Source organism: Hippocampus zosterae, chromosome 7 (genome assembly GCF_025434085.1).
Source record: "Hippocampus zosterae strain Florida chromosome 7, ASM2543408v3, whole genome shotgun sequence".
NCBI lineage: Eukaryota > Metazoa > Chordata > Actinopteri > Syngnathiformes > Syngnathidae > Hippocampus > Hippocampus zosterae.
Window position 1 is genome coordinate 2,779,907 of NC_067457.1, and position 26,405 is coordinate 2,806,311.

Consider the following 26,405-nt stretch of genomic DNA (forward strand, 5'->3'; position numbering starts at 1 on the left):
TTTGGAGCTCGGAAGTTGTCGCCGTTATTGCAGCCTTTCCGCAAACGGAAAATACGGCCTAATTCTCTCGGGAACTCGTCGTAGTTGATGAGCAGCAAAATTACCGTTTTGTTAGTCCCAAGGATGCGCTCCTAATATTACAAGTTTATTTTTGTAAAGTGATTTACCCTAATATTCCACTTTGATTCGGTTCATTTTGGGCGTATCCGTGCAACACAAATGGCGTCCTCGATGCCTGGCACGCTCGAGTATCCCCTTGAAAGCCCGTCGCCTCAGTCGATGAGGCCCCGTCACTTGAAAGCACGGCCTATTCCGGCCGGCCGGAACTCCGGCTCTCCGAACTCTTCTTAACTCCGAGTCGAGATAAGCTTGAGGACGTGAGGGTGGAGGGGGTAGGGGCGGCTCCCGGATGCTCCGGAGGGCCCCTTCCTTCTCTTTGAAACCGTCATTGCGATCCTCTTTAGCATGAAACCCTAACCGGAGGTTGTGAAGGATCCCGAGATTACGGCGGACAAAGGGCGCCATTGAGAGTCGAGCGGCGGGCGGAGGACGTTGCGAAAAAAAAAAGGAAAAGCTAGGCCACGACGGACAGGGAGGCGATAGGCGATCTGCCGTAAATGCCTCTGCGACGCAGCTCATTTTGTTTCTTCAGATGATCATAATCTGAAAGTTGAGATGCTCAAATTCAGTTGATACACACCTCGCCGCACAAGTTAATGAAAAACCTTTTGTTGGCGCCGACTCGATCGAGAGATGCCGTAATGTATCTGTTGAGATGTTGCCCAAGCCTATACATGCCAACAATCTGCCATATTGGGTGTCTTGAAAGGCGCTTATAAATAAAATGTATTATTATATTGCTCTGTTCTTTTCTTGCCCAAATCATCATTTAAGCCTGATCAAAATTTGCTAAATGTTTTTTCTTCTTGTTTTATCTCCAGGTGGCAAAACAATAACGTGCTATACGTGACAACAATCTCCCCTCTGTGCATCTGCACATTTGATCAAAATGTCCGTGGAGACTTGTTCTTTATATATAAATTGGATTACATTATTCTTCTTTGTTGTCATATCTTGAAAACCTTTTAAATATACTTTCTTGTCTACATGTGTTGCTCCATCCTCTGTTATTGAAACACCGGTTTCTTCTCAAACCACCTCTATGGATGCTAACTCTTAGCATGAATATTTAACTCTGAAAAAGGGTTCGAACACCACCAGGAAAAAACTAAATTTGCTCCGCCCGCAGATGTTTTGCGCTTTTGTCCGCTCGCGGTGACACTGGAGCTGTCAAGACAAGCGAGGAAGGTCAAGGCTGGGCATAACAACAAGCTCCACAAGTCTCTGGCTCTGCCACTCGGCACAACAAGGCCAGCAGCTGCTTCGCATCTTCTCCTCCAACCCCTTTCAGGAAAAAAAAAAACTAAACTTGCATATTTTCTCCGCGTGCTGGCATATTTCAACCGACACCGTAGCTCGTGCTAATCAAGCCCAGAACTGAATCCAAGTTGGTGGGATTAATTGTCTCCCGGGAGGGGAACAGATGTCTGACGTGCTGCTAATTAAAACGCACGAGAAGTTTAGATGTGAAAATCATTCGTCTTCCTCTTGTTCCGTGTGTGTGTGTGTGTGTGTGTGTGTGTGTGTGTGTGTGTGTGTGGAGCAAACCACAGCATTCGCTTGGATGGCGTAGCTAGTCATTTCCCCACAGCCTTCTAATTGAATACTCGGCTCTATTGCGGAATGTCATCCTGGCTCTTCGCGGCTTACAGTTGCGCTCGGAATGGAAAAAGAGCGCAAAACGTCATCCCGCGAGGCACTCGACAGCCTCCGTTCCCCTTTTCCCACATCTCCCTTTGCGACATGCTACGGTCAGGCCCATAAATATTGAGACCTGACAATTCTTAATTAATTTTCGCCTCGAAACACGACCACAATGGATTTGAAATGACACAGGCAAGATGTGCTTTAAACGCAGACTCTCGAGAGCATTTATGATGTAGGATTGTTCATTTGTCCCATTATGTTTGCTGCTTTCAAAACGGGGGCACGTAAACAATGCTTTGTAACTGCAACACTGTTCAACTGATTGGCATGTTCAAGTCTGCAGTTAAAAGCACGCCATGTTCCTTTCATTTCAAATCCATTCTGATTTTGTCTACAGACAAAAAAAAAGGACAATTGTGTCCTTGTCTCAAGATTCATGGAACGGGCTGTCTCTAAATCTTTTGTGGGTTTTGTTCAAAATCAAGAAGGATCTGTGAAAAAATGTTGTACATAAACCTGTGAATAAACAAATTTCCCATGGAAAACATACAGGACCTGAGTTGGACACCTATGCATTAGGACAGCAGGCCCTGAAATGTGTCCAAAATGGCCGCCTCACTTCCGGTTCAACTTCAACCTTTTGTCCTTGAGACTCCACTCATGAGAGAACCGCATGGCAAATGTCACTTCTTTCTGTGGATTTCGTGTTTTCGGCAAGTTTTATTTATTTTCAAACGTTTCAGCGACCGATCCGGAGTAAATTTGGATGTTTTGGATCGTCACCAGATTGCACATGTGTACAAATAAGATGAGGATTCTTTTCATTGGCCTCGTTGAATGGCTCTTCAAGTATGCTAATGAGTTGAAAAAGCATGCTTTCCATTCCCCCTCTTATGAATTATCTTTCACATTGTTATCTTTCGTTTTTCTTCTTTCGGGATGTGACGATCTTACTTTTTCTCCGGGTATGTGTTTTTTTTTTTTTTTTTGGTGGTGGTGTAGGGGTGCTCTTTTGGCTAAATATGTGCTTGTCTGAAGAGAAGGTAAGGCGGTCGCTACTTTTAGTGGTGCGCGCGCACACACGCACGGACAAACACTTTTTTTTGGGGGGGGGGTGCGTGAGCCTGTGCTTGGCAGCACACAAACGGTGCTTGCACGACTTGCAGATGTTCACGGAGCGAGTAGTAACTTTGTGAAAAGTTCCCGACTTGTTCCTTCCCCGGTTGTTTGTTTGTTTACTCGCAGCGGGCCCGGTTGCCATCCCTCCCTGCCGGCCCCCTTTGCCCCCCCCCCTCTCCCACACGGATGGCCCAGCATCGGTCTGTGGCGCTCAGCACAGGCCGAGAGACTGCGCGCAGCTTGCGGACTCGGGCGCCGGGGCGAGCCGCCGCCGCGTCCTCGCCAGCGACCCGCTTTGACGACTTGACACGGTGAAAACAAAAGAAACGGGGGCGGAAAAAGCGGAGCATCCAAGCCTCCGTTATGGGGTGCGTGCACGTTCTCATGTGCTTTTCACTCAGTCAACTTTTGCTGGAGCTTTCGCTTGCTGCAGGGAAATTTGGTGAGTGACTTTTCATTCCATGCAAATCGGCGTTGTTCAGAATGTTTTGGACGATGTGCTAATTGTGGCAACTCTTTGCACATCAGGCCTTGGCAGCGGTTTGTTAGTCTGTCGAACTTGCGTAAACAAATGAGAGAGAAAGACGTTGCAAGATATCCATGGAATCGAATGTTGCTGAAGGTAGTTTACGTTTTGGTCACTGTCGCGCCGCTGGATGTGGCCTGCTAATCGAAGAGCAAGCCTTGGCAGGGATTAAATGGCCAAAAAATGAAATCAATAGAACCCAATTTCCACCAAATTGCCTTTTAGGTTATTTTTGGTATTAGTCACTATGGCGCTATTGAAAGTGGTCAGCTCATCAAAGAACACGCCTTGGTGGAGGTTGCAAAATGTTATTGCTTTGTCTATTTCCAATAAATTGAAAGTTGGTAGCTGATCCAGACAATTGATCCAGATTCACGGCTTTATTTTGCCATCGGAAGTGAGCGGCGTTTACTTCGCCGGTAAACTAGTTATTTATGTGTAGACAAAAACATGATGCATTGCTACAAAATTATATTTTGTTGCTGATCCAGACGAGGTTCCAAATTCAGAGATTTGTTTTATAGAACCATCGAGAGTTGGGTAGATCGGGCGGGAGAATCCCCCCCCCCCCCCCCCCCCCCAAAAAAAACAGTTCCCAATTTCCACAAGATCATACTGCAAGGGTGCAGATCCATGGGAAGTTACCAGAGGCTAGTTGCTTTGCTAGTTCGCTAGGAATGTCCAGAAAATGTCATTTTGGTGCACACACACAAAAAAAAACACAAAATAATCAATTTCCACCAAAATTGCAGATCCGGAGAAAGGTGCAAATACACTGGAGCCGTCTTTTGCTGCTGGGGCGCATGGTAAGTGGCTGTCAAGTCAATGCAAATCAAGATTGGATTGCTAGCACCTAACTGTAAACTATTGACTTTCCGAATGGCTCTCAATATTTTTTTGTGAACACCACAGTTTTGTCTGTGAAATGAACGATCGTGTCGAGTGATTTTGTGAACGTGCCTTCAGAAAAACTTTCCGTCAAGTTACGAGACTACGGCCTGGTGGTGCCGTTCAGCACAGACGCCCATGGCCGCTTCAAGTCTCACGTGCTGTCCATGGATGAGGAAGGAAGGAGGAGGAGGTCGAAGACCCGCAGGGTGGCCCGCGCCGCCCCCCAGGCGTCCTCCCCGGGTCCTGAATTCTTATTCTTCAACGTCACCATCTTCGGCAAAGAGCTGCACCTGAGGCTGAGGGCCAACCGGAGGCTGGTGGCCCCCGGGGCCTCGCTGGAGTGGCAGGAGGATTTTGAGGCCAAGGCCGAGGAACATCTGCATGGCGACTGCGTGTTCACCGGCGACGTGAGTGACATGCCGCACGCCACCGTGGCCCTCAGCAACTGCGACGGACTGGTAAGCCCCGTGTGATTTCCTTACGATTAGCCTGCTAAACCAAACGACAGGCCTTGGGGGAGGTTAGTTTGTGCGGATATTGCAGAAATGACCATCCATTACTACCACAAGCAGTATACGACGATTGAGAACAGTTATTATATAACAGGTAACAGGTTATTGTTTGCGTCACTAGGAAGTAGCCTGCTAACCAAAGAGCCGTGGTGGGTGTCAGTTAGCTCCCAAAACAAAAGAAAACCACAAAACCCAGAAGATCCAGAGGAAGGTTCAGATACAAGGCTTTGTTTCTGTTAACTCGGGGGGGGTCGGCAACCCAAAATGTTGACAGAGCCATATAGGACAAAAATATACATATATATTTGTATGGAGCCGCAAAAAAATAAAAGCCGATAAAACTTCTCTCGATTCAAACGAGAAGAGAGAAGGCACGGAGTCGGACGCTGACGTGTCTGTTTGTCGAAGCTGTTAGCTCTGTGCCCGTTTCTTTATGCTTTATGCTTTATGCTAACCAACACCACAGCTCTCCTTTTTCGGAGCCGCAACATGTATTTATATCTATTTGAGCTATATTACCTTACTATCAAAATCTTTTTCCGTTTTCAAACATTTTTTATAAAGCGCCAGGGTGCCACTAGATGTCGCTACCCCCGTGTTAACTGCATAAGAAGTAACGAGAAGTAAGCGAGCTAGCTAACCGCAAAAACACGACGCGAGCTAGCCCCATTCGAGTCATTGGTATTGTGACATCACAATTAGCCTGCTAACTAAAGAACAAGCCTGATGGAAGTTTATCCGAACCAAACGAGGGCCTGTGTTTGTTTTAAAGCATGTTGACGCTAACCCAGTCAACAGGTGCAAACTTATGTTGATGACGTACAACGCTAAGTAGCACCCACGTTAATTAGCTCGCGACACATGGTGTTTAATTATGCACAGCGTTGATGACCGCTGATGCTAATTAGCTCCTCAATAACATCCAGATGGGCTTTGCATGCTACAGTCAAAATTGCTTCACTGAAACAAATTCATTCGTGAAGTTTTTTAATTAATTGTAGGCTCGAGGTCTTTAACAAAGACCTTTCGGCAAGTCTTGCGGGGTTTGGAAACCGCTTTCATGTTTTCTCAATTCAAAATTTGAACGGGAGTTGCGTTATGTGGCGTCGTCGTAGATTACATCCAATCAAAATGTGCAGAAACGTAAACTGCAAGCTTCAAAACAAAAGGAAAGGAGAAGAAAACGCAGATATTACAAATGGACTGAGGAAAACCCTCATCAGAAAAATGAACACTCAAGTCAAGCACGGAGCCCGAGCGTGTTTGCACTTGTTTACTTTGAGGGCTTGAGTCACACTTCCGTGTGGGTCCTCTCACATCCACGCCAACACAAAGACGGACCGACGTGTCTGTGCACGCAGGGCTTTTATTTATGCAGGATCCCCCCCCCCCACCCCAAAAAAGGATTGCGTCTGACTGATGTGTGGAAGGGCGCGTGATAAAAAGGGAGGAATGCGGGCCTCTTCACACCTGACACGCTCTTGTGTTGTTTTCAGTTCTTCCCTCCCGCTTTGATGTGCGAGGCCGATAGAAATGGAAATCGCCGGCAGATAACCAAGTACAAATCGCTTACCGTCGATACTGACGGAAGGTTGTCAGGTTTCAATAAACGAAGAAATACGCATTGTAGAGAGAAATCTTTGTCACCGTTGTCTGTAGCCGGAATTGAACGGCAGAGGCGATAGACCGTCACGTTAGCATCCGTAATGATAAGTCGCGATTGGTGACGTCGGCGCCACCCATGGCTGCGACGGTCGGTAATAAGAAACGTTGAAAACAGTCTGTGGCTCTCCTAGCCCAGATGCCAGGGCATAACGGGACCTGAATTGCTCACTTGAAGCGGTGGCATATCGGAAAGTGGCTCATAGCATGCTTATTTTGTTGTTGTTTTTCTTGTTTACTGGAGGTATCTGCTGCTTATCCCGCAGTTTGCGTTGTGTTTTCTCTGAAATTAGGCCCTGTAAATGTCAGGCTTCAAAGTGGTTGCTCGCGCAGTGAGGAATTTAGGGCGTCGGTGAGGCCAAGTGTGCGCGCGCCGCGTTTGCCTTTTAAGCGAGCCGTCAATGGCCTAACGTCAGTCCCCCGAGAGGGCTGCTATCCTTCCAAAAGATTAGGATGTACTATTCTGACATTTTTTTTCTCTTTTTAAAGCAGTGGTCGATGCAAATTGAACTCGGCGTACTTTTCAAGTCATCAAAGTGTTTGGAGAACAATTTGGAATAATTATTTTATGGCCGGCAATGGATTTCGGTAACCTCCTCACGACTGTTTATTTCAAGCAAAAGTGATGTTTTGATTTTTGGAAGAAGAAAAAAATGGTTACCATTGGGACGTTTGTTTCACAACATTCAAATGATTCCCTCACGATAGATGACTTGGAAAATTAGGAAGAGTGCCTTTTGTGAAGTGAAAAGCGAAATCATTTGGAACGCGTCGGCGGGTCGCCTGTCAGTGTTGACGACGGTCCAAAAGTAGCGTTCGTTCGTTCATCTGCTGGTGATTGTGCCCATGTGTCCATTCATATGCTCAAATGGTCCCTGACAGCCGCGCAGACTTAACGTCCGTCTGGTTCTGTGTACACTCTGCTCCTCTCTCCAGATGTTGCCTCGCTTTCCACCCCCGTGATGAAATGCCGAGGAAGTCTTACTTGGCATTTCCTGCAATCCACTTTTTGCCTCCGCGCCGCTGTCGGATGTCTTGGGATGAAAATATGTCCCCCCCCCCCCCCACTCTGCTTTTATGGGTGAAGATTGCGTGCTGGGCAGTGAGAAAATAGTCCAAAAGCTTTTCAATCTGTTGGTGAAACTTACTGTCTTTTCTAAAGCTTAATTCCAGCGTTTTCTAACAGCCCAAATATGGAAAAGGGGGCGTGGCTTCCCGCCAGGCCCAAATCGCACACGCCCACACGCACGATTCGGGTTCAGGTGTGGGAGTACAAAACTGAAACCAGATTCTCCCCAGCGCGGTTGCTCTCCTCTGCACCCTGAGGCCCTAGTTTGAAACCGATTCATTATCCCAAAACTTATTCTTCATAGATCGTCCGCTTGCTCGACAATCTATGACGAAGCCCCCCCCTCCGGCGTACTCCGGTCGGGCATCGGCGGGTATGAACAATCGAGGGGAAAACGGAATTCCCTGGAGTGCCGCTAATGATTCGAGCAGCGTCATGCGACACGGAGCCCATGAGCAAGCAGAGTCCAGCTGGAGACGGGAAATGAGCAGCTTTGTCTGGGTTCTGTGCCAAGATGACGTAATGAAGGTGCGGGCCGCTAAGATTTTAGCTGTTTGTATTCAATGCAATGACATGTTTGCACTGTGGGTGAGAGAGTAAAAGTCATTTCATCTGCGCTATACGTTCCACACCGAGCAGATTTGACAATAAAAGCCGACTTGACTTGACGACGCCGCACAAGTCGACTGGAAAAACGTTTAGGGTATGTCGTTGAGTTCCATATGCAGTTTGGGTAACCGCAGTAGCTCCCCCCCTCACCCCCCCCCCCCCCTTGTGGAAAAACTGTTGGTTGTCAGAATAAAAATCCCGCTGACAAACAAAAACACAACTTTTTTTTTTCTTTCTGTTTTCGTTCTTCTAACAATGAGACGGAGGACCGCAAGGAAATCGGCCGCTGTTCAAACTGTTCTCGTTGTTCACTTGCTGGAAGGCGCTCGCGCAACGTTGCCTTAAGTGATTCAATTGCAGTCAAGGCAACAATGTGAAAAGATGATGGGTGTCTCTCACCCCCCCGCTCCCCCACCCACACTTCCCTCGAGTGACTGCTGCAGTTATCAGAGGCATTTACCTTCACTTGAGGAGAAAATTCCATCCATCACAAAGAGGGAACTTTCTGATGACGGCAAAATGAAAGCCCCTCGCCATCATCTGCCATTTAAACACAAAGCAGTCCAGTTCAAGTCAGATGGGTCATTCTAAAATGACATATCTCACTGCGTCACTGCCCCCCCCCCCCACTCACTCGCCCTCACAACCTCCCCGAATTGGCCTTCGCTCTAATTGCCACCCTTTCGAGTTGTGATCAAGGTTGAGAGAGCGAGCACACTCATTTCAAAGCCTCGTTCTTCTTATTTTTCTTTCTTTCTTTCCTTTCCAGGCGGGCCTGATTCGCACCGAGAACGGCGAGTTCTTCATTGAACCCCTCGAGAAGGGCCGACAGGACGTGGAGGTGAAGGGCCGCGTGCACGTGGTGTACCGCCACTCGGCCGTCAAGCGCGGCGACGAGCTCCACAATGAAGGTGAGGGCTGAAAAACGACACATAAAAGATCCTCGAGGAGGAGGGGGGGGGGGTTGTCTTTAGTGCAGACCATCATGACAGACAAATCGCAGGGGGTTGTCGGAAAGTACAAGAAAAAATGGTCACATGACATCAGGGAAGGATAAAAAGAATGGCCAATATAATCATGTACACTATTTTTTTGGGGGGGGGGGTGCACACAAAAATCAACAGTTTCGATCATCAATAGGGAAGGAAGAGCTGTGGAAATTCTGCAGCGATTCTGACAAGGAGCCGGGCAGCCCGTTTTTTATTTTTTTATTTATTTTTATTTTTTGGTGCACCTAGCTAACGAAATAGGATTTGGTTGGTCATCATTTCCAGGCTTCTGGCTTTGATCTGGCTCGATAAACCCCGAAAGTAAAAGAAAAATTCCCCCGGGTAGACGCCGCAAATAAAGGAAGATGAATTCTGATCCTTTGAGGCCGCCTCGAGCGGCTTTTTGTGGGTTCTGGTTTTGACGTGGAAAGGTAAAAGCCCTCTACAATGAAAAACGACCTGCGGTGAAGTCAAAACAAAATTACGGGGAAGTCAAATTGCTGCAATCCGACTCGCCGAATTGAGTGGACGGGAAAGCAGTTGTACGCCGTCAATTTCCGTGTTGACCTTTGACACGTTCCACATTGATGCCCCGACTCGGTGATTTCTTGAAATCTTCCGCCGACTTCAACTCTCTCGCGACCTCCCGTCTTTCCGCTGCAGTGTCCGACAACGACTCCGTCGGCGGCGGCGCCGACCTCCCGGCCGCCGTGGACCTGCTCCGGCGCCGAGTGTCCGAGCCGGAACGCAAGCGGCGGCACGCCAAGAAGGACGACTACAACATGGAGGTGCTCCTGGCCGTGGACGACTCGGTGGTGCGATTCCACGGCAAAGAGCACGTCCAGAACTACGTGTTGACCCTCATGAACATCGTAAGTCGGGGGTGGGGGGCGGGGCTGTCGGGTTCCTTGAGTTCCTCAGATGTCAAGTATCATTTTTTTTTTCACCCCCAAAAAGACCTCAGCTATTTTTTTCATTTTTTTTTACCCCCCGTACTGTTTATGGATTACAGGAGAGGTTAAAACAAATCTTCAGCTCATTCATTACGGACTCTAGCAGCTCCTACCACCATAATCTACTTAAGCGGCCCAAATCCCTCAAGTCAGATTTTCACAAGGCGCCGGTTTCACTCGGTAACAGTTACCACCCGGAGCCCGCACGGTGGTCTGATAAGCTGCGCTGGCCCAATTAAAGAGTTGACTGGCAGGTGGGTGGAGGCGGAGCTCGCATTGGAGGTCCATCGTGGAAACCTGCAACGCGGCGGCGCGCTTCAGGCGATTGACAAATGAGCGCCATGAGCTGTACTTAATTCCATCACCGGCATCACTTTTCTGACCTGCTGCCTTTTCAAGTTTCGTCAGAAAATAAAAAAAAACTTTTTCTAACATTTGTCATTCTGCAGCTATCTGCCGTAGAACGTAAGCCGTTTTTTCCCCAAAAAACAACACCGGCTTCTGACCGCAAAGCGGAGAAAGAAACATGTCGAGCTGAACGGTGACTTCTACGCTAATAGCTGTTCGCTTTTGTGACGACAACAAATGGAAGCTTGGAGGTGGGTGGGTAAAAAAAAAGTTCCTTTGCCTTTGGTGGCAAAAGAAATCAATTATTTGAAAGTATATGAGTAAGAACCATGCCGTGAAACACGGCTTGGTTAACCCCCCCACCGCCCTGAGGGATTGATGACTTGAAGATCCCGTCCGCAAGAGGCCAAGGTGGCCACCTGACCGCAAAATGGCCGTGTTGATACGACGCTGCGTGCAAGCCAGAGACGCCCTCGCAGCCCACAGCTGCTTCTCCCATTTGGAGCCCAATTCCTGCCCCCGGTCTGAGTGTGTGTTTGGACATGTGTGTTCCTCCTGGCTTTGCAATTATCCTGGCGCACATGGCCCCCCGAGGACATACCAGGAACTTGCATCTGGAGGAGTGCGTGAGGGGGAGGGGGGGGGGGGGGGCAATATGCAACTTCAGCAATGACGAGTCTGGCGGCGGAAGCGAAATCCAACTGAACAGTTGCAGAGCAGCAAAATTCAGGTTTGATTCCGCCCTGGTCGAAAATGCAGGCGAGGAATGGACAGTCCGGCGCTTCATCGATCGAAGCGACGACTCGCTGACCCGTGTCTCGCTGACCCGTGTCCTAATTGAAGTCGACATCTGACGAAACTTTCACAGGTCTGTGTTCAGACTCCGGGTCATGTGGCAAAATACAACTCGTTCACCTCACAACGGCGCGGAAGGGGAGGCAGAGCGGATCGCGCGGCGCCGTAAAGCTTTGGCGGCGGCCGACACGTTTCTGGGTCAGCTGAGCCTTCCTCACGCATAACGTCACTCGTTGCGCTTGGAGCCCCGCCAAGTCTATGAAAACAATATCGGCCCCGGCCTTCGGATTTCATTTCAAATCTTCTTTGAATCTCGGAAGATCACTGAGGCCAAACTCTCATTTATTTGTTGACGTTGAGAGGACAGAAACCGAAACAAATGGGATTTTTTATTTTATTTTATTTTTTTTAGTTTGGAGGTCAAATCACCTTAATCCAAAAACTGCTGACAAAAAAAAAACGTTTTTTTGTCGCTCCAATTAAATGCTTCAGGTCCCTCGCTAACACGTTTCTACTTGCAGGTTGATGAAATCTACCACGACGAGTCGTTGGGAGCCAACATCAACATCGTCCTGGTGCGCATGATCATGGTCGGCTATCGACAGGTCAGACCGAGAAAATCATCTCTTATCTTGTGGGGGGCTGGGGGGGATGAATGCTGTATAAATCAAGTCGAGATGCGCTTTTTGCTGTGCCGCAGCTTTTTGGTTCGGTGTGCAACTATCGGTGACTCGGATGCAAGATTCTTTTTTTTTTTTTTTGGGGTGGGGGGGGGTTACTTTCCATCCCTTTAGGAGATGCTGTCTTAAAATACATGCATATTGACATCCGTTCTGTTATGCGACGTAGCGCGTCTCCCCGAAATCAAAACTGTGTCTGAAGCTTTTCCGCCTGGAAACGGCCCGCCTGGCAGGATGCTTCCTGCCGCCCGTTGTCAAAGCAGAACGGCGTTTGTTTGCCCGGCGCCACATTACGATGAGCTCCAACGCCCCCCCCCCCCCCCCCCCCCACCAACCCTTGACCCCACTAAAACCCGCTTTGCGCGCTCCTCCCTCGCAAGGCGCCTTGACTTTTTCCGAGCCGGCTACTCTGGTTTTTCTGTTTCTTCTCCCTGTTGTTGTTGTTGTTGTCGTTGAGGAACCCAAACAGTTGGCCAGACTGGTCAGGGATTTCATCAGCATCAATGATGTCTCGTTTTGGTGGAAATATTCTTGGTTGCCAATTTCTGCTCTGCCTCACGCACCCACGCAAACAAGACTTGAACTCGAGGCTGGGCCGAGTACAGTGAGGACGTATTCGAGGCATTCATTAAGCTGTACGCTTACTTATAATTAGTCGTTGATTTATTGTAATGAATTAAAGAAAAAAAAAAGCTTCCAAAGGGTGGCTCGCGTTACACTAGAATGTGAGTTCAAGATGCTTGCTAAGGTTTGTGAAGTTGCAGTAACTTCTTTTTTTTTTTTTTTTTTTTTTTTTGTTGCCTGGGCGGCAGTCCATCAACCTGATCGAGCGCGGCAACCCATCGCGCAGCCTGGAGCAGGTGTGCCGCTGGGCCAACACGCAGCAGCGCGCCGACCCCGATCACACCGATTACCACGATCACGCCATCTTCCTCACCAGGCAAGATTTTGGCCCCGCAGGTATGCAAGGTACTGTATTCTACTCTCGATCGAGGCCTGTGCAGACTGACTGCTGAATTCTGCTTGCGTTCACAAAGTGGAGGTAAGGTCCACGAGGGCCACGCGAAGCCCCCCCCCAAAAAATAAATTCCACAGTGTATCTTTTACCTTAAAAGCAACTTTTTTTTAATCGTGGAAAAACAATTTTTTAAAATCTCGTATTCAAAATTTTTTTTGAAACCGTAATACTTTGAACTCAAATGTACATGACTTCTCACCTTGAATGCACACCTTTTGAGCTCTTATTTTGAAAATATATTTTATGTCACAAATTAAATCTGAAACACTTTTTTTTAAACTGACAATTTACTCATCGAAAAATGTTTCAAGATGACTTCATCTGGAATATGTCCAACTTTATCGTAAAAACATCTATAGGGATTTCTTTTTAGTTTTTTTTCGACACATTCTTGACCTCAAACATCCAATTTTTTAATCTCACACTTGAAATTATACACAGCGTGGTTTTAAGCGACCGGTCAATCGAGTGAGCGGCTCTTCAGAAGCGCACACTGGACGTTTGACGTCCGCCCCCTCCAATGGTGAAAAAAAGGGGATTGCCCAACGTTTTTGGCATGGAGTGAAAAATCAGAAAGATTTCTCATGGCAAACTTTTCATATCAGCCGAACGGGGCCCTCACGCCACATACGTGTCCGGTCCTCCATTTCAGATCAAAACTTGCTGTGCTCTCGAGGTCACGTTTTACCTGCCGGGCCGCTGTTGCCTAGGCGACAGCCGTGTTTGTGATCACAACAACCAGAGGGGGGCTATTTCGGGGGAAAGATGGGCAGATCTTGTTCTCGCTAAATCGACATTGCACCGGCTTGTCAAAGTTTGACTTTTAAGCGGGGGATCTTCCGTGTTCAAATAAAAATCCGGACGACTTGTGACATTCCCATGAAACTTTGGCTAGCGTTGGCGCCTGCTCCCCGTTTGTTCTTCTTAAGCTGGGGGGGGGTGCCCATTACGTCGATCGCGATCGAGCGGTAGATCTCGGCTTTGACCCAAGTGGATTGCGAGGTGTTTAGAGGAAAAAAACTCAAAGATTTCCAAAAATAAAGTAATTTTGACTGTGCTGCTGCTTGTGCATCATTGGCATAATGTCGCTTTCCGATGCAAAGGGTCGACCGTCTGCTTCTTTAATCTTTTCATCCGCTTGCTGGGTAAAATAAATTGCTTTTTTTTTTCAAGCCATCCATTCCTCCGTCTTTATGGCTGTGCCGGCGCAAAGAAACATGACGGCGACATTAGCGCTTAGCATTTTGTTTTTTTTTCTGTCCATCTCCCTTTCTTTCTGCTTTTTTACCTGCATGCCAAAAACATTTCAGAAGCGGCATCGCTGCACACCTCTTGATCGAGTTGATTTGCTCCGTTATCCATTTGCATGTCGACGTCTTTGCTGACGGTGAAGGTCGAGTCAAAGGTGACGAGGCTCGCTGCGTTGCCGGCATCAACACGCTGCTTTTTGGGGTCTCGGATCGTACATATTTGCGCCTATGTGTAAATATAATCGCATGCCTTTGTGTAAAGGTCAGGCGTACATAATGATGGTGCAAACTCATGAGATGCGTTTCCATGGTGACCCGCATTTCTCGAATGACAATCGCGGTCGCGAGTGGCATAATTCGGGTCACGTGTCCAGCCTCCGTTTGCTGTCGGCCAGGTTACGCTCCGGTGACCGGCATGTGCCACCCGCTGAGGAGTTGCACCCTCAACCACGAGGACGGCTTCTCCTCCGCTTTCGTGGTCGCCCACGAGACGGGACATGTGTGAGTGCCACAACCTGATTACACTGGCTCTTTTTTTTTTTTTTTTCTTTTAATCCAAGTCACTTTGACTTGAGTTTTGAACGTACAATGAACGTTGAACGGAAAAGTAACCGTCACGTATATTGGCGCGTCTGCGTTTTGTCAGGCTGGGTATGGAACACGATGGGCAGGGCAACCGATGCGCCGACGAGACCAGCATGGGCAGCATCATGGCTCCGCTGGTCCAGGCCGCCTTCCACCGCTACCACTGGTCGCGCTGCAGCAAGCAGGAGCTCAGTCGCTACATCCAGTGCGTCCCTCCCCTTTCGCCCGTCCCATTTCGTCACACGCCACGCCGTCGTGCATATTGCTCCTTATTTTCGCCCCTCAGCTCGTACGACTGCTTGCTGGACGATCCCTTTGAGCACAAGTGGCCCAAACTTCCCGAGCTGCCCGGGATCAATTATTCCATGGACGAGCAGTGCCGCTTTGACTTTGGCGTGGGTTACAAGATGTGCACAGCTGTAAGTACGACCAAACCGGGCCCGCCCGCCGTCACGCTCCTTTCCGGGTGCAAACTCTGACCCACCGCTGCTTTGTCCTGCAGTTTCGCACGTACGACCCCTGCAAGCAGCTGTGGTGCAGCCACCCCGACAACCAGTACTTCTGCAAAACCAAAAAAGGCCCACCGGTGGATGGAACGGAATGCGGGCCGGGAAAGGTGTGGCACATTTCCCATTTTTCATTCATTCATCTTCCCGAACCGCTTCATCCTCATTAGAGTCGCGGGAGGTGCTGGAGCCTATCCCAGCTGTCTTCGGGCAATAGGCGGGGGACACCCAGAATTGGTTGCAAGCCAATCGCAGGGCACCATTTTTTCCTACAATAAAAAAAATAAAATAAAGTGAATGTCAAACCCATCAAATTCATTTTTCTTTTTAACTGAAAAACCAAAATAATGCATGGAACTAAATTATATTTGTATTTATATTTTAAAGTTTCTTCCATTGTACGGAACTAAAACTGTCATTTTTTTTTCCTACAAAAAATAAAGTGTAAAACGGATCAAATACATTTTTGTTTTTAACTGAAAAAAAAAATGCCTGGAACTAAATTATATTTGTATTTATCTTTTAAAGTTTCTTGCAAAGTACATAACTAAAACTCGTTTTTTTCCGACAAAAATAAAGTGAATGTAAAACACATTAAATAAATTTTTCTTTTCAACTGAAAAACCAAAATGATGCATGGAACTAAAGTATATTTTTATTGTTCGTTTTGTTTGAAGCAAAAGCAAATAAATAAAAAATAAAAATCGGTTGGCCAATGAAATTACAATTTTTGGTTGTCTTTTGCAGCTAAAAATGAAAACCGTAGCTTTGGATTGGTGCTTTGGCATTTTTGCTTGGCAACAGCATCTCCCATGCGTTCCCATGACAATGTCTAGTTTTGGAAGGCTCTGAAAATCTTGTCATTGCGTGTTTTTGTGTGTGCATGCGCGCTAAGTGGTGCTTCAAAGGCCACTGCATTTGGAGATCCAGCCAGGAGGAGCCTGAAGGCCACGACGGCAGCTGGAGCTCATGGTCCAAGTTCGGCTCGTGCTCGCGGACGTGCGGCGGCGGCGTTCGTTCCCGCACCAGGCAGTGCAACGACCCCCCGTGAGTGGCCGCCGCTAAGTTTAGATTGTGATCCTTTGTTCAGGTGCTATGACAACGTGTTGCCATGGAGCCTGTTGGTATCGTTTGGGATTTGCGAGCTGGAGCTTGGTATTCCATTAAAAAAAAAAAATTGCAATCAATGGCTATGTTGCATCATCAAAAAGCGCCCAGCGGACAGTGAAAGTTTGCACACCCACCGTCCGACGCGACGTACTCTACACGTGCGCGGTTTGTGCCAGGCCGGCCTACGGCGGTCGCGAATGTCCCGGCTCCGACTTGGACTACCAGATGTGCAACACGGAGGAGTGCGCCGGCCCCTACGAGGACTTCCGGGCTCAGCAGTGCCTCCAGAGAAGCAACAAGTATCACAACAACATGAAGCACACGTGGCTGCCTCACGAGCACGCGGACGGTAAGAGAACGGGAAAAATGAGCGGTGGGAGCGACGGCCGCCGCCGTTATCCCCTGTCGTCGTTTGTGTCGGCAGAGAGTCGCAAGTGTGAGCTGAGCTGCAGGTCCAAGGAAACGGGCGAGGTGGTCTTCATGAACCAGGTGATGCACGACGGAACCCGCTGCAGCTACGCGGACCACTTCAGCGTGTGCGCGCGCGGCGAATGTCTGGTACGTGCAAGCGTGCTCTCGCGCTCCGCAAACGCATCGTAACGTGCCATGAGAACATACAATACCATAATCAGAGCCAGAACCCTAACCTAAACCCTATCCGATACTTATTATTCATTCATTCATCTTCCGAACCGCTTGATCCTCACTAGGGTCGCGGGGGGTGCTGGAGCCTATCCCAGCTGTCTCCGGGCAGTAGGCGGGGGACACCCTGAATCGGTTGCCAGCCAATCGCAGGGCACACAGAGACTAACAACCATTCGCACTCACACTCGCACCTAGGGACAATTTAGAGTGTTCAATCAGCCTGCCACGCATGTTTTTGGAATGTGGGAGGAAACCGGAGCACCCGGAGAAAACCCACGCAGGCCCGGGGAGAACATGCAAACTCCACACAGGGAGGCCGGAGCTGGAATCGAACCCGGTACCTCTGCACTGTGAAGCCGACGTGCTAACCGCTAGACTACCGGGCCGCATACTTATTATTATTATTATTAACCAATTATTATTATTAACCAATTATTATTAATTATAAATTAACCAGATTATCTTTTTTATTGTTTTTATTTTTATGGATTAATCAGATTTTTTTAAAAAAAACATTCCGTCCAAATTTACATCACACAAAAAGAAGACATTTGAAATCATCACAAACATGCAGAATTATTCACTGGCTGCTCTGGGTTGGCTGCAATTGTATGATCTGTAGGTGATATAAAATAAAATATTTAGCAGGACTCTCAGAGTGAGAGTCATTCATTCATTCATTCATCTTCCGAGCCGCTTGATCCTCACTAGGGTCGCGGGGGGTGCTGGAGCCTATCCCAAGAGTCATTCAACAAAATTTATTTCTGTGATTTGCTGTGTTCAATCGCATTTGGGTCCTAGTACATTGATGAGTTGCTCACCCCCTGCCGCCTTTGCTCTTCCCTCCCTCTCGGCAGCACGTGGGCTGCGACAAGGAGGTGGGCTCTTACAAGGAGGAAGACAAATGCGGCGTGTGCGAGGGCGACAACTCGCACTGTCGCACCGTCAAGCAGTCGCTCACCAAGACGCCCAAAAAGAACGGTAACCCCAGCCATGCCGCCATCCACCTTTGTCAACGGTCGCAACTTTTTCGCATGCACTTCATGTCCGTGGCCGTCACTCACTTTTGCCACTCAGAAGGAAGAAATTAGCATGTGCGGTAACTTTACAAATATCACCAAAAGGCCTTTTCAGATGATTAAATTGAAAGAAAGAAAAAATTAAAATGGGCTGTATGTCTCTCTAGGAATGCTGAAAATGTTCGACATCCCAGTGGGCGCCCGGCACATCGTCATTGAGAAGAACGACACCTCGCCTCATGTCATGGGTGAGATGAAAACCTTTGTGGCTGAATTATTTATTTTTCTCCCCAAGGAAATGTCACGGGTGACTTGATCTGACCTCGGGCTATACACTTGCATGTTGGGGGGGAGGGATCGACACCAGGAAAAAAAAAAAAATTGGATTTCCTTCCCGACAGCGGTGAAGAATCAAGTGTCCGGCAACTTCATCCTCAACGCAAAAAGTGAAGACGCCGAGTCCAAAACCTTCATTGAGAACGGTTTGCGCTGGGAGTACACCCTGGAGGACGGCAAAGAGGCCCTGCGGACATCCGGTCCGCTATACGAAGGCATCTTAGTGCTTGTCAGTGAGTGCACGCACATCCGAGTCCATCTCTTCTCCCCATTTAATAGCGCTGTTGATTTGTGCGGGCGATCGGGCAGGCGATTCCGCGGGAAGAGGAAGCCAAGATAAGCTTGACGTACAAGTACATCATCCACGAGGACCTTCTGCCTCTCATCACTAACAACAACGTTCTTCTGGCCGAGTTGGATTCGTACGAGTGGGCGCTGAAGAGCTGGTCGCAGTGCTCCAAACCTTGCGGCGGAGGTCAGTGAGTGGCTCCCGCTCAGAAATACACTCAAGCGAGGATTCTCAAATGAAACCTAATCACGTCCACGTCGCCGCCGGGTAAAATGAGACGGCCGTAAAATACACCACAAGCTGCGTCGGTTCAACCGCGATTACCGTTGAAAGCCCGAAAGTTAAAATTAGACTTGTGTCAATCTCCACAAAGCTACACGGGTTAAAAATAAGACTGTTAAAAAAAAAAAAAAAAACAAACGTGGTGGAGCTTAGAATTTGACAACTGTAAAGCCCCACAAAATTGCGCCGCTTTATATGAGGCTGCTGTAAATCATGCAGAGATCGCTGCCTGGATAACTCTCAGCTCCTCAAATAAAATCTGACAAGTTGTCTGGGTTTAAAAAAAAAATTGAAATGGACAACATAAATGCGTCCAAAAAGTCTTGAGAGCGGCATTCCCTCATTTTGAATATTTTGGGCCTTGAAAGAACTCGATTGAAATCCACACAGAATGACGAAGCGAGGAATATTTTTGCTCCCTCAGGCATCCAGTACACCAAATATGGTTGCAGGAGGAAGAGCGACAGCCGTTTGGTGCATCGCAACTTCTGCGATGGCAACAAGAAGCCCAAACCCATCCGCAAACGCTGCAACGTCCAAGAGTGTAGCCAGCCCATGTAGGTTCACCCAGAGGTGCCCCCCCCCCCACCGGTTACGGAAGCGGTCAATGGTGGACCGAAGCGTGTGTTGCGTTTCCTCCAGGTGGGTGGTGGATGAGTGGAGCGCCTGCAGCAAGACGTGCGGGAAGCAAAGCTATCAGAGCAGGGCGGTGCAGTGCATGCAGGCGCTGCACAATGGCACCAACCGCTCCGTCCACAGCAAACACTGCACCCAGGAACGGCCCGTGCCCAAGCGAGCCTGCAACCACACGGCATGCCCCGCCCAGTGGAGAACAGGGGCCTGGTCGCAGGTTGACATACACACACACACACACATGTGCAGTGATTTCAAACTGAGTCCTTGATGAGCTTGACGTGATGAACGAGGGGGCTACGTGTGTGATGCTCTCCAGTGCTCAGTGACCTGCGGCGAAGGCATCCAGCAAAGGCAAGTGGTGTGCAAGGCCAGCGACAACACCGCGGGACAATGCCAGGGCAACAAACCCGAGATGGTGCTCCTCTGCAAGCCCGCGGATCCTTGTCCAGGTACACGGCCAACGGCTCGCGGGTGATTTAGAGAAGAGAAACTCGGTTTACCAAATATGGTACCACTTTGTGGTGTTGTTGTTGTTGTTTTTTTTTTTAACGCACTTTATTGATGGTTTTCACAGTCTCACCAAATACAAATACAAATTTGTTCGACTGGAGAGGCGTTCATGACCGCCTCCGAAAAACGTAAATTAACGATTCCTTCAATGAAATGACGAACATTGAAAAGAATGCAGCAAACCAGCAAATCAAGCTAAGAAATCACAAAATAAACCCTATAGCCCCCCCGCTAGAGAATTTAGTTTGTGATTACAGTACACAACAAATAGATAAATAACAACCACTTCTGAGACAGTCCAGTCTCCTACATTTTACTGACATATGATCGTTCTGTGGGGCTTCGCTCAAGGAAATGCCAAAATAAATTCTGTAGGGGGGGCTATAGAATTTATGTTGTAATTTCCTCGCTTGAATTTCTGTTTTGATGCGGTATTTTCAATTTTCGTAGTTTCATTGGAGTGATCGTTGACGTTTTTCGGAGGCATTCATGAACGCCTCTCCAGTCAAATGGAAGGAGCGCAGCTCCATCTAATGGATGCATTGTAGATTGCATCTTATAACCCAGTGCGTCCAATATATGAAGAAAAAAAGACAAAATAGGCCATTAATTGAAGGTGCGCCTCATAATCCAGTGCGCCTTTTAGTGCAGAAAATACGGTACGGTAAACACCACTCAGTTGACTAAAGATAGTCCAACAACTGTGGTTCCGTTCGGGTTGACCAGCAATGCTTCCACAAAAGGGACATTTTAAGTCACTGAAAATGTTTCCACTTTGGTGCATTTCGCCGAATGGTAGCAACATTGTATTTGCCGTTCCAGGACAACCGGTGCCCCCTTTTGGCTCGGAGAATGGGACCATCAAAGACGAAGCCTTGTCTGGCCACCCGGTGCTTCAAGTCACGTCAAGTATGAAACCTTTGGCGGACTTCCTTCCGGGTGGCAAACACTCGAGCAATCTCCAGTGGCACCGCCGGTCAATAAAACCTTGTCACGAGTTCAAATGTCTCTCATGCTCCTCTTCTGGTTTTCTTAGATGAGGCATGCCAGGGGGATAAATCCATCTTCTGTCAAATGGAGGTTCTCGCCCGCTACTGCTCCATCCCTGGATACAACAAGCTTTGTTGCGAGTCGTGCAACAAGAACATGGCCACGCCCCCTCCCAACCTCTCCAACGCCACCAAGACCTCGACTGAAGCCGGGTCCTCCAGTGATTCCCTCGTGGCCTCCCCCAAGCCTCTGAGACCCACTTCTGCTCAGAATCGGGCGCAAACCACTAAAGGGATCAACAGGCGGACGCAGTCCACCGGCCAGACTCCCACCGCTCGAGCGCCCACCGCCCCGACGGCCACAGGCAGCACCGCCCACTCAGGGTCTCTTCTACCTCCTGGCAAAGCATCACATGAGGAGCACAGCCCCAACAGCACTTTACACCCACTCGCCGCAAAGTCAAGAAGGGCCCGTTAAGGATCCGAGTGGGACTCCATCCACAGATGAAGAGCTGAGCGGTGACCTCGCGGTGGTGCGACATCATCTCCGACAATGCGGCATTTGAAAGACAGTGTTTTTCTTTTGTTTTTAACAAGGATTTTTCCCTGGACCTGTGATGGTTACCTCATCCAACCTCCAAAGAGTGACTGACGTACGGGCACTCTGTCCTCGGTGCTGTCCAAGCGAGGTGCGTTGAAAATGTGACGACTGCGTTGTTTCCTTCGTGTTTGCAAACGTGTACATTGTTTGAACCCCACATGTAGAAGGACTACTAGTGAACTCGTCTTGTGAACACATGGAGTCTCACGTCCGGAATGACGGGGCAAGCAAAAACAGGATTTTTGCTCCTTCAAACCGATCAAAGTCCCACATGACACTGCTAGAGTGCCCTCTTTGACCTTCTGCACTGGACCGCTAGCATGCTGACAAGACCTCATCCTTTGACGCCACACTGCAGGAAAGCTGACTAGACTGCTGAAGGAGACCCAATAATTTAACAGACTAGTCTGCAAGACTGTCAACCTGACTTGGAATTTAAACACCGGACTGCTAGAGTGCCGACTAGACCTAAACCTTCCACTTCAATTTGTCCACACAAGACATTAACAACGATAACTCTCTTGACCAGACTGCCAAGAGTGCTCATTAGACCTTCCACGTTAAGAGTTCTGAATGACTAGACCGACTGCTAGAGTAACAACCAGGCCTCTAAACTCGACACAAGACTGCCTAAGTGGTGACTAGACCTCTAACCTCTCCACCAGATGCCCTCAGTGCTGCCAAGACGGAGACCTTCCGCATTTAGACTGCTAGAGTGGTGACTACAGGGTGTCCACAAAGTCTGGCTACAGAGGAGATTGGAGTGGCCCCCTTGGTTCAAGCAGATTTTTCCTACTCCTTTTTGTGGGGTATGCGCAAGGAGAAGGTATACTTGGTGACAGATTCGAACCCTTTCAAGGACAGCGGTTACTACAGTGGACAGTTGATGTAATTGGGATTACAGGGTGCATCAAAAGGGTTAATCTTACGAGAGAAGACGTGAGCAGACGAGTCTGAGGTAACGTTTTGTGCGAATGTAAATAGTCGAAATGAGCCCGCCGGGGTAACAAAACAGTAATGATGCAAAAGGCGTATGTCGCATTCTCACGTGTGTACGTGTGTCGCCTTTTTGTTTAGTACATGCAAAGAGCTTGACAGGTGAATATTTATTGATGAGATTTTACATGCCACCCACAACAGTAAAAAGCTGCGGGGAAAACAAAAACGAGGTTGTCTTTTGATTTGTGGCATGGTGTCTGTTGTGTTGAGGTGCAACCAAACCAAATTTGAAATCCTAACCCGAGTATGCCACCTTCATTGGAAAATATAACTGCAGTTTGAAGCCCAAACCCTAATTTGAATACCGACTTTGAAACACTAACTCAAGTTGGAAACCTTAATTTGCAACCGTAATTTAAAAAGATGACCATGTATACCAAGGTGTTTTTTAAAGATAATCGTGTGCAGTAAGGATTTTTAAAAAGACAACCACATAAAGGAAGGTGTTTCTTTTTTTTCCTTCCGATGAGCATGTATAGTAAGGCGTTTTTAGCCCGAAAAAAAACTACATAGTATAGTAAGGCGTTTTTGGCCGGAAAAAAACGACATAGTATAGTAAGGCGTTTTTGGCCCGAAAAAAACGACCATGTATAGTAAGGCGTTTTTGGCCCGAAAAAAACGACAGTATAGTAAGGCGTTTTTGGCCGGAAAAAAACCACATAGTATACTAAGGTGTTTTTAGCCCGAAAAAAAAACCTACGTAGTATACTAAGGCGTTTTTAGCCCGAAAAAAAACTACATAGTATACTAAGGTGTTTTTAGCCCGAAAAAAACTACATAGTATAGTAAGGCGTTTTTCGCCCGAAAAAAACGACCATGTATAGTAAGGCATTTTTGGCCCGAGAAAAATGACATAGTATTGTAAGGCGTTTTTAGCCCGAAAAAAACGACAGTATAGTAAAGCGTTTTTGGCCGGAAAAAAACGACATAGTAAGGTGTTTTTAGCCCGAAAAAAAAACTACATAGTATACTAAGGTGTTTTTAGCCCGAAAAAAACTACATAGTATAGTAAGGCGTTTTTGGCCCGAAAAAAACGACATAGTATAGTAAGGCGTTTTTAGCCGAAAAAAACGACCATGTATAGTAAGGCGTTTTTGGCACGAAAAAAACGACATAGTATAGTAAGGCGTTTTTAGCCCGAAAAAAACGACAGTATAGTAAGGCGTTTTTGGCCGGAAAAAAACCACATAGTATACTAAGGTGTTTTTAGCCCGAAAAAAAAACCTACGTAGTATACTAAGGCGTTTTTAGCCCGAAAAAAAACTACATAGTATACTAAGGTGTTTTTAGCCCGAAAAAAACTACATAGTATAGTAAGGCGTTTTTCGCCCGAAAAAAACGACCATGTATAGTAAGGCATTTTTGGCCCGAGAAAAATGACATAGTATTGTAAGGCGTTTTTAGCCCGAAAAAAACGACAGTATAGTAAAGCGTTTTTGGCCGGAAAAAAACGACATAGTAAGGTGTTTTTAGCCCGAAAAAAAAACTACATAGTATACTAAGGTGTTTTTAGCCCGAAAAAAACTACATAGTATAGTAAGGCGTTTTTGGCCCGAAAAAAACGACATAGTATAGTAAGGCGTTTTTAGCCGAAAAAAACGACCATGTATAGTAAGGCGTTTTTGGCACGAAAAAAACGACATAGTATAGTAAGGCGTTTTTAGCCCGAAAAAAACGACATAGTATAGTAAGGCGTTTTTCGCCCGAAAAAAACGACCATGTATAGTAAGGCGTTTTTGGCCCGAGAAAAATGACATAGTATTGTAAGGCGTTTTTAGCCCGAAAAAAACGACAGTATAGTAAGGCGTTTTTGGCCGGAAAAAAACGACATAGTATATATAGTAAGGTGTTTTTAGCCCGAAAAAAAACTACATAGTATACTAAGGCGTTTTTGGCCCGAAAAAAACGACATAGTATAGTAAGGCGTTTTTCGCCCGAAAAAAACGACCATGTATAGTAAGGCATTTTTGGCCCGGAAAAAACGACGATGTATATAGTAAACCGTTTTTAGCCCGAAAAAAACGACCATGTATAGTAAGGCGTTTTTGGCCCGAGAAAAATGACATAGTATTGTAAGGCGTTTTTAGCCCGAAAAAAACGACATAGTATATATAGTAAGGCGTTTTTCGCCCGAAAAAAACGACCATGTATAGTAAGGCGTTTTTCGCCCGAAAAAAACGACCATGTATAGTAAGGCGTTTTTCGCCCGAAAAAAACGACCATGTATAGTAAGGCGTTTTTCGCCCGAAAAAAACGACGATGTATATGGTAAACCGTTTTTAGCCCGAAAAAAACGACCATGTATAGTAAGGCGTTTTTCGCCCGAAAAAAACGACATAGTATAGTAAGGCGTTTTTGGCCGGAAAAAAACGACATAGTATATATAGTAAGGTGTTTTAGCCCGAAAAAAACTACATAGCCTTACTATACAGGGTCGGGTTTTTTCGGCTAAAAACGCCTTACTATACATGGTCGGGTTTTTTTTCGGCTAAAAACACCTGACTATACGTGGTCGTTTTTTTCGGCCAAAAACGCTTTACTATACATAGTCGTTTTTTTTTCAGCTAAAAACGCCTTACTATAGATGGTCGTTTTTTTGGGCCAAAAACGCTTTACTATACATGGTCGTTTTTTTTCCGGCTAAAAACGCCTTACTATACGTGGTCGTTTTTTCGGGCTAAAAACGTCTTACTCTAGATGGTCGTTTTTTTCGGCCAAAAACGCTTTACTATACATGGTTGTTTTTTTCGGCCAAAAACGCCTTCCTATAGATGGTCTTTTTTTTGTCATCTTGTGTTCCTTCAAATAAAGCTGAAATAATCAACAATTCTTTGGTGTTCTTTTTGTTAAAGTCAGTCACATGCACAACAAAAATAAATGTAATACTCGTGTGCTGAAGTCCTGATAAAAGATTCGAGGAAAAGGGAGACTGGCAAGGTGCCTTGCAATACTGCTCTCCTGTGAATTCCAGGGTGAGTAGAAAAGGGGACACGAACATAAGTCAGCTGAATCTAAAGTATGGTCTTTTACCACAAACCAACTTGTATTTACAAATTATACTTATTCGACCGTGTCATGTTCAGGTGTAATGTATAAATAGGACAAAAACTCAGCCGAATGACTCAACCGTGATGGTCCAGTGGTTTAGAACTTTGATCTCGGGTCTGGCGACTGGGGTTCGATCCCCGCGCTCACCTACACGTGTGCATAAATGTAGGTGTGTAGAAAAGGGGACTCGAACACGAGACTGCTGAACCGAAAGTATAGTCTTTAACCACTAGACCAACTAGCACTTGAAGTTTAACAATTTGGAGGTTATACTTATTCGCATCAACAAGTGTGCACGCCAAAATTAAGAAGGACAGTAAAATACGACTTTCAACGCTGGAAGTCATCAGAACGGTTGGCCTAATAGTTAGAGACAAACGATGCCGTCCGGTGAGAGCGAGTTCAAGCCCCACCTCGGGTTTATTTAGGTTAATATGCGTCGAAAAACACAGGCAAAGTTTTAAAAACGCCTTACTATACATGAAATGACATACACAAATGAAACAAACACCACAGGTTAATTTTTAAGGATTTTTATTGATTTGACAAGCTTTCCCCGGCTAAAAACGCTTCACTATACATAGTCGTATTCGGTCAACATCACTTCACATGGTTGTTTTTTTTGGGGGGGGGCACAAACACCTTATACATGTTTGTTTCAA

The 26,405-nt window shown here is 47.0% G+C and overlaps 1 protein-coding gene across 2 annotated transcripts; it reads left to right on the top strand.

Moving 5' to 3' along the window:
- The first annotated feature begins 2,967 nt into the window (after nt 1-2,967).
- Nucleotides 2,968-22,861, top strand: LOC127603181 (A disintegrin and metalloproteinase with thrombospondin motifs 3). Of its 2 annotated transcripts, none has more exons than XM_052069277.1 (23): nt 2,968-3,328; nt 4,165-4,218; nt 4,379-4,761; nt 8,925-9,066; nt 9,808-10,016; nt 11,762-11,845; nt 12,733-12,880; nt 14,584-14,689; nt 14,835-14,978; nt 15,060-15,192; nt 15,276-15,389; nt 16,175-16,326; nt 16,566-16,738; nt 16,814-16,947; nt 17,892-18,015; nt 18,221-18,301; nt 18,455-18,618; nt 18,699-18,864; nt 19,385-19,517; nt 19,603-19,810; nt 19,913-20,045; nt 20,929-21,015; nt 21,143-22,861. In XM_052069277.1, exons 1-23 carry the CDS (start codon nt 3,250-3,252, stop codon nt 21,571-21,573), a joined length of 3,582 nt encoding a protein of 1,193 aa, XP_051925237.1. In that variant the 5' UTR covers nt 2,968-3,249; the 3' UTR covers nt 21,574-22,861. The 2 variants fall into 2 exon arrangements, with proteins under 2 accessions (XP_051925237.1, XP_051925235.1); XM_052069275.1 differs by having other exon boundaries at nt 2,969-3,328; nt 12,733-12,889.
- Nucleotides 22,862-26,405: the final 3,544 nt, after the last annotated feature.

Excerpts from the sequence above, each read along its gene's own strand:
- LOC127603181 (XM_052069275.1), top strand. The coding sequence starts at position 3,250 with ATGGGGTGCGTGCACGTTCTCATGTGCTTTTCACTCAGTCAACTTTTG. Across the intron at positions 4,219-4,378 it reads TTTTGCTGCTGGGGCGCATG|AAAAACTTTCCGTCAAGTTA; the intron begins GTAAGTGGCTGT and ends ACGTGCCTTCAG. Across the intron at positions 18,302-18,454 it reads CACCTCGCCTCATGTCATGG|CGGTGAAGAATCAAGTGTCC; the intron begins GTGAGATGAAAA and ends CCTTCCCGACAG.